Raw genomic sequence first — 8,330 nt, 5'->3', positions numbered from 1 at the left:
GCATGAGAGTTGACATTTCTGATTAGCAGTTGCAGGGAGAGGCGCCTTTTTGTCTTGCATAAAACGAGGTGAGATGTTCAGATGTCAGCTTGTGCCCTGAAACCACCTATTTCTTTAAGATTTTTTTCAGCTTGCTTTTTGATAGCTAGACCTGTTTTACTGAGGAAGGGGAGAGAAGGGAAGAATTCAGGGAGGATTTCCTGTAATAAAAACGATAGTGGGGAAAATGATCTGTTAGTCTGAGAACGTTTTGTAAACTGTTGATATTGCAGCCTGGCAGAGTACTGAGTGGCCTCTGGGACACAGAGAAATGAGGATAAAATTGGGTCTGTAATCCTTCCTTTGATATAGCATCCATTTTTAGATACTTTCTCAGAATGTTTTCCTTTTCTTTTTCTTTAAAGATAATTTAAAAGCTCATCCTCCAGTACCTGACAAAGGCCCCTTCTTGGTTTTTGGGTTTTCTGTGTTGCAAAGATGTCTGACTGATCATGTCCACATCCCTGAGATCTACTTGCTCGTGGCAGGGCTCTTTCTGGCAACTCCACAGCCTGAACCACCTGAAGTAGCCAAGGTATGAAAAAAGTAGTGAACAGGCATGAAGCTGCTGTTGCTTTACTGCTTTGGCATTTGTGGTCATTTCTCTGAAGATTCTCAGGCAAGTTGAATCTACTTGACTGTTGTGTTAGTTAAACTTTCATACTTTAAAAACAAAGTAAATTAACTTTCATTTAAGGAAACTTGTGTTCAGAAGAAACTTTTTCACACAGAAGTTAAAGGTTCATTAACTATTATATTTTAAAAGGTAATTCAGATTAGCTTTCCTGTCTGTTCTTACATTGTCAAGACTCATTTAGGATCTCAGAATTAGTGGATTTGAGTACATTTCCCCAGTGTCCTGAGATGCTATAAGGCATTTTTGCTCCAGCAGTGCCAAAGATACACTTCAGAAGAGGACAATCCATTAGAGCTATCCTGGGGAAACACATTTAATATGAGAGGGAGGAGCTGCTAGAGGTGAAGATGTTTTGGGTTTTTTCTGATGTGGAGAAAGCAGGCGTTGTTCTTGATGTATCATAAATAATTTCTGTCTCTTCTTTTCTCCTACTGGTGTAGAAAGATCTTGAGTCTATGTTGCAGTGGATCTTGCAGCACCACCCTACAGAGAATGTCCTCAAAACTGGGTTGTGTGCAGAGGCAGCTGTGTTACTGCTGGAAATGGTTAGAGTCACTGTGGACAAGGTAAGAGTTTTGTCACGTTTGCGTAGTTGCGTAGGAATATCTAGAAATGAGCAAAGACAAGCTTATAGGGATGAGAAGAACGTTGCCTTGACTAAATCTATGTTTGTCTGTGTTCAGCCTATTGCAGATACGGAAGCCTCCTGGGAGATTGCCTATCCAGGGAACATTATCCAGTTTCTGGGCTTGATCTATCACAGTTACAGCCAGGACCCCGTGTGGCACTGTCCTGACTTCTTGAGAACTTTGGCTATGGTGGCTTTCCATTCTGGACCACCCAAGGTATGTGCATCTGAGCCACATCAGAGATGGGTTGCAAGGAGGAAAAAATCCATGTAAAGATTAAGTCAAAATGCATTGCTGTCTGCTTCCACAGGGAGGCTCTGAAGGCCTTTTGACTCCTGATGATCCAGCCATTGCTGAAGGGAAAGGCTGTGTGGATCCCTCCTCTCTCCCGCTCCTCCCACACCCTGCCAAGAAACAAGTGTGGGATTTTGTGCGAGTTCTCCTGATGGACAGTCTTCTCAACATCCCGGCAAACAAACAAGGGCATCCGCTTGAGCTGCTTCTTGAGGTCTCTCTTGTAGTCATCGGGCTTTGCTGCTTTACCTTGCACTGGGGGTGAAAGGACAGGAGCTATCCCGCTAGCAGCCTAGGAAAAAAAACTGCCAACAGGGACAAAGAGGTGCATCCAGTCAACATTTTCAAAAACCTAGGATAGGGCTGGGATTCCAGCTCTCAGAGCAAAAAAAAAATCACTTTTCCTTAGTAATGCTTGCTTGTCATTAGAGCAGCCCTTGAATTTCTTGAGAACAGAAGATTTCACATGGAGCATTCCTATGTACTGATTTTTGAGACAATTTCTTTTCAGCGCTCAAATAAACCAAAACCAACTGTCCCCACTTTGCAACTTGGCTTGATAGAGTTTAAAAGAGAGGATGGCTCTTCTGACCACCTGAATCCTGAGCCTGGTAAAGGGAGGAGGAGGACTAAACTGTGCAAGTGAGCTGGAGTTGTCCTTGCTCTTTTTGCCTCTTCCTAACACGGTGCTTAGGTGTTTAAGGGAAACGTTGGGCATTTTGAATTATCTTGGATAGTACTGAGTGTTTCTTGGAATTTCTACTCGCTTCTTTGAGCAAAGATTTTACTGAATCTGGATCTTTGACAGGCATAATCTGCCAAAGATGCAATGAAATGAAAGGCCTTTCAATAAAGGCTGGAAGTGAATTGAAGGCTGATTTCCTGGCTGGTTTTCTGCTGTACTAATACGTATATGGTCACTATACAGACTTCTGCAGAGGATGCCACCAGTGAGCAGAAGAGACATTTTCAGACGAAGGTTTTGCTGTCTGCTATGGATGTCTTCCTTGTTGCCAGCCAAGGCGAGGGGAAAACAAGACCAAGAGGTGAGTAGTGAGAATCAGATCATTAGGGAGCTGGTATTTAGCGTGTAGATGTAATTGCTAGAAAGGTTTGGAAGCAGTAGGTAGGAGGACAGTGCAGCTCAGCAGGCTGGACTGTGCATTCCCTCCCACTGTGGGCCAGTTTGCATAAATTACTGTAGTTTCACCATTTTTCTAGTGAGCCTCTTCACTTTTTTCTCTCTTTTTGAGAACAGATTCTGAACATTAAAAAAGGAGTATTTAGAAAGAAACCTAGTTTTATCCTTGAGTGCTTTTGTGAACAACCCTGATAAGTTAGTTGCTGCTGCTCCCTCCTTTGAGTCCTTTCTGGGTTGGACCATGATAGTCCTTGATATTTTAGTGAGATTGTTTCAGTCCTTTGCATGGAGCCATCATTTCCAATCTGAGTGAGGTATTTCTGCTAGACCCAGAGTTTTCTTAGGCATGTCCCAACCATTTAATATGAGAGGGAGGAGCTGCTAGAGGTGAAGATGTTTTGGGTTTTTTCTGATGTGGAGAAAGCAGGCGTTGTTCTTGATGTATCATAAATAATTTCTGTCTCTTCTTTTCTCCTACTGGTGTAGAAAGATCTTGAGTCTATGTTGCAGTGGATCTTGCAGCACCACCCTACAGAGAATGTCCTCAAAACTGGGTTGTGTGCAGAGGCAGCTGTGTTACTGCTGGAAATGGTTAGAGTCACTGTGGACAAGGTAAGAGTTTTGTCACGTTTGCGTAGTTGCATAGGAATATCTAGAAATGAGCAAAGACAAGTTTATAGGGATGAGAAGAATGTTGCCTTGACTAAATCTATGTTTGTCTGTGTTCAGCCTATTGCAGATACGGAAGCCTCCTGGGAGATTGCCTATCCAGGGAACATTATCCAGTTTCTGGGCTTGATCTATCACAGTTACAGCCAGGACCCCGTGTGGCACTGTCCTGACTTCTTGAGAACTTTGGCTATGGTGGCTTTCCATTCTGGACCACCCAAGGTATGTGCATCTGAGCCACATCAGAGATGGGTTGCAAGGAGGAAAAAATCCATGTAAAGATTAAGTCAAAATGCATTGCTGTCTGCTTCCACAGGGAGGCTCTGAAGGCCTTTTGACTCCTGATGATCCAGCCATTGCTGAAGGGAAAGGCTGTGTGGATCCCTCCTCTCTCCCGCTCCTCCCACACCCTGCCAAGAAACAAGTGTGGGATTTTGTGCGAGTTCTCCTGATGGACAGTCTTCTCAACATCCCGGCAAACAAACAAGGGCATCCGCTTGAGCTGCTTCTTGAGGTCTCTCTTGTAGTCATCGGGCTTTGCTGCTTTACCTTGCACTGGGGGTGAAAGGACAGGAGCTATCCCGCTAGCAGCCTAGGAAAAAAAACTGCCAACAGGGACAAAGAGGTGCATCCAGTCAACATTTTCAAAAACCTAGGATAGGGCTGGGATTCCAGCTCTCAGAGCAAAAAAAAAATCACTTTTCCTTAGTAATGCTTGCTTGTCATTAGAGCAGCCCTTGAATTTCTTGAGAACAGAAGATTTCACATGGAGCATTCCTATGTACTGATTTTTGAGACAATTTCTTTTCAGCGCTCAAATAAACCAAAACCAACTGTCCCCACTTTGCAACTTACTCTGAGATATTGTGGCATGAGATTGTTCCTTCCCAGCTCTGACAAATTCATGTCTCAAATAATTTTTTTTGCATTTTGGCTTGTTTTGGAATAATTGACTCTCTTGTATCTTCTCCAGGGAGCAGTGATCCTCATGGTGCTTCAGAATCAACTGCACCTGTGTCCATGATGAACGTTGCTTATTTTGCTCAGAAGCTGGTTGAGAAGCTGAATGGTAGAATGTTTGCTGCTGACCCCAAGCAAATCCTGATTTTCACTGCCAAACAGATTATGGGGGTGAGTCACAGGAAGTGTTTTTCCAACTGTTACCAACATGTTGTAATGTGCTCTTTCACACTGAGGTCGTGATACCATGATTCTCAAGATGGTTGTAATCCATTTGGTGATTGTGATTATTCCTGTTTTCTTGCATGAGCATGTAATGGCTCTAAAAGACAATGAGAGGTAGATGGTACAATGTAAAGAAGGGGTAGTTAGCTCTTTTGTGCCATTCTATGCTGACTGTGTTGCTGAATAGGAATAAATTAATCTCTTCCACAATCCTGGGGACTTCAGCAGAAAAAAAAAAAAAATTGAATTTGTATCTAACAGGTACTTCAGGGGAATTTTGCTGAAATAAGTTTGCAATAGTTTAAATGAATTGAGAAGAGTAGATCCTTGGGGAGAGAGTTCTTTGAGGAAGCCAAGTACTCTGTTTTGTGTTTTCCCAGGTTTTAGAAAGCTCCGTTTCTCAAAAAGAAGTTTTTCTGACTACACTGTACAGCTGTCTAAACAGAGCCATTCTATTCTGCTTGTCCAGACCCCAGCAGTCGCTGACGGAACAGTTTAATGTCCTGAACACACTCAATGTCCTGCAGGAGCAGTGGGACATTATTTTTGCAACTTACAACTCAAATAATCATTTTGTCATCTGCCTGATGTACTGCCTTTGCCAACTGAATTCGGGCAGGTATAAATGTTCATCTCTATAACAGTTGTTTACATTTCTCTGCTGATATCTGTGGGAGTGGGTACAGAGGGGGAGATTTCACAAAATTTAGGCAATATTCACTTGGCGGAATCAGTAGAAGCTGACACTGAGCTGGATTCAGCTTGACCAAGGACTTTGGGTGTAGGATATGTACTTTTCGAAGCAAGCATTTGACACATTGGGCTCTGCACTCTGGGGGTTTAAAGCACGAATCTGATTTGGTGTCTGTTGAAGTGGCAGATTAAAGCCACTTGGGGAGAGATGGTTGCTTTCCTCATAGACTTTAAAAAATGAAAAACAACACCAGAAATGTTTTGTTGTAATTTTTTTTATCATTTAATTTGGAGGAGAGGAATGTTACTAATGTGCTCAGTATTCTGGAGGCAATGGGTTGTCTTTCAGCCAGAAAGTGGAAGGGATAAACTGTTCTTCAATCAGAAGACTATTTTTTCCCTGAAATACTAGTGAGCAGAAAATTTCCTACCACCTCTCTTGCACAGAGGTAGGGTAGTCTGTGTGTTTGTGGGTGTTTATAAAGAAAGGCAGAGTGGATGGTAATAACATCACACTTAATTCCATTTTTTTTTCATTTTGAAAAGCGTGTTTCATTTCAGAGACACCCAGACAAGCTTGCGTGTTTGTCTAAGCAGAACCCTTAAATTTGCACATAGGCTTAATTGCTACTTTTTATTAACCAAAACATCTGTGTGTATCTGTTTTACTCATCCAGCTTTTCCAGCAGCTTACTCTGGAGTAGTAACTGCAGTTAACAAGCTTGAACTGATTTCAGTGGAGTTGGCTCACAAGCCCATCATTAAAATGAGAATCTGGGAATCTTTCTGGGCTGTGGGCTAGAACCACTCCACAAGCACAGAGATGGCCATTCTCTGAGACATCTGCATGGACTAATTCAGGGAGATTTTTATTTTTTTTTCTGATCCAGCAGCTATTCTTGTGTAGATACATTTAAAGCACACATAAAACTGTGCATGGATCCTGTGAATCTTTCTGTTATCATTACTGTGACTTGGTTTGAGCTGCAAAATCCTGGTTGTGCTGAAGTTGGGAGTTTTGCCATTGACTTAGGTAGGGCAAAAACATCCATACCCACTCTGGCTGCTGTTCCTACAGGTGATGTGCTAATACAGGTATCTTGCTAACATTTTGGACAATGCTATTTTGTCAAAAGAAGCAAATATTGGCTAGTGCTTTATTCGATAGAATGATGTTTGTTCTTCCAATTAAAACCTTCTGTGCTACTTAGATAGTCTGAATTGAATCCATTAATACAGTATCCCACCAGAAATGAGCTGCACTTCCAGAGGTCTTTTCTTGGTAGTTCTTATTCCAGTTAGACAATTTCCAGGCCAAAACTGTTGAGGTGGGGTAAAGATTGTTTGTATGTAGCAAGAGCACAAACATTTAAAACAAAATAAATTAGGGAAGTGTTGGTGTTATCCAAAAGCCAAACACAGCAGATCCATGGAATCAGTATTGTGCTGTTTAGAAGAAAATCAGAAATAAAAATGGAAGCTTTGCATGCTCAAGAGATTTGACTCTCCCGTGTAGTAGTGTCTGTTTATAGTTGAAAGAATGTAGTATGTTACTAGTGGTTATGTATAATATATATACTATTACCAGCCCTTCTGTGACCAAATCCATGTTGTCTGGATGCCTTAATGAAGCCTGTTGTGCTGAAATTTCTGGTGTCCTTTATCTACTGACTAGCAAATTCTGACACACACCCCCAAAGGAGCACTGACTCTTTTTTGGCTGTGGTGACGTTCTCAATTGTAACCTCATCTACATGACACTAATGTCACATGCTAAAGACAGTAGCTTTTTTTTGTGCCAAGCATTTTATAAATAGAATGAACAATCATTAGTGCAAAGAACCTTGTGTAAGCAAGCAGTTAGGTGTAGGGTACAGTAAGGCCATGTTTCCCACATACTGGAAGATACCTCTAGTGAAGAAATCCAGAGCAAAGAGACAGCATGTAAAATGCTCAGGGGAGGTGTAAGAAAGCTGGATAGAATCTGGCTGCACCAATACAGCCCTGTGTTCCTTTTAATTGGGAGGAATGGTTAGATACAAGTGCATGAAGAGGTGCAGGGATAAGGCACGTACAACAGAGTGATCCATAGGGTCTTGATGAATGCTCCTTGGCTTTGAAAACCAGACTGGCAGTGGTTTCGTTCCCACTTCCAGTAAATTCTTCAGTATCATGTGATTAATGTAAGCCCTCAAGCCTGAGAATATTTGATATTCAATGCTAAATGAATTGAGTAGAGTGGATGTGTAGAAATAACCTCTAGCTTTTTCACTATCCTCAGTTTGATTTAAGTCTGGTTTCCTCACGTGCTCCTCTCCTTCTGTTTGTTTGGTTGTTTTTTTGTCACAGCTATCCGGAAGGTTTTGGGGTGGATGCAAAACCAAAGTTGGCTTCACATCACCAGATTTTCCTTGCACCCAGTGATGAGGAAAAGGGCAGCCTGCCCTCTCCAGATGATGGTAATCAATGGCAAACATTGCCTTTGCCTCAGAGCAGGACGGTGCCTGCCCTAAACAGTTACCAGAGCACTCTGTGTGAATGCTCTTTAATTGCCTCTTCGGTGTACAGACACTGCAGGCACAGCACAGAGAAAGGAATGTTGTGCTAAAAATGACCTTTTTATTCAAAATTCACACCCCACATCCTCAGGAGTAATGGATATCAGTTTGGAGATCACTTCCCACGTTGTGGCCAGGATCAATGCCTGGCTACATAATGTTTGTAGCTCTAGTTCTTTTATCATGGCCTGTACAGAGTTTGTGTCTGTTTTGTACACCAGAAGAAACACTTTGATCTTTTAAGAATAATGCTGGTAAAAATTTTGGGCAGGGTTCAGTGTGGGGGCTGTCAGCTGAACCCTACAGCAGAACCCTCCCTTCTCCTCCAACCAAATAAATCTGATTTGCAGGGAAATGCAGCAAAACAGCACAGCACTTCCTTGTACAGCATCCTATTGCTGTGTCGAATTGTTTCAGAACTTGATTACCTTCTCCTCACCTTCTCTAATGATGTTTGGCAACAGGATGCTTTAGCACTCTATGTA

The 8,330-nt window shown here is 42.2% G+C and overlaps 1 protein-coding gene across 1 annotated transcript in view; it reads left to right on the top strand.

The window, feature by feature from the left end:
- Window positions 1-8,330, top strand: part of WDFY4 (WDFY family member 4) — a 191,015-nt gene that overhangs the window by 91,822 nt on the left and 90,863 nt on the right. Inside the window, exon 37 of the mRNA XM_014958090.1 lies at window positions 7,637-7,746. Within this exon, the coding sequence (XP_014813576.1) occupies window positions 7,637-7,746 (110 nt within the window). The remainder of the gene's footprint in view (window positions 1-7,636; window positions 7,747-8,330) is intronic.

This window comes from Calidris pugnax, unplaced genomic scaffold (genome assembly GCF_001431845.1).
Source record: "Calidris pugnax isolate Ruff unplaced genomic scaffold, ASM143184v1 scaffold352, whole genome shotgun sequence".
Lineage (NCBI taxonomy): Eukaryota > Metazoa > Chordata > Aves > Charadriiformes > Scolopacidae > Calidris > Calidris pugnax.
The sequence above is the reverse complement of the archived record's forward strand: the minus strand, read 5'-3'. Positions and strand labels throughout refer to the sequence as shown.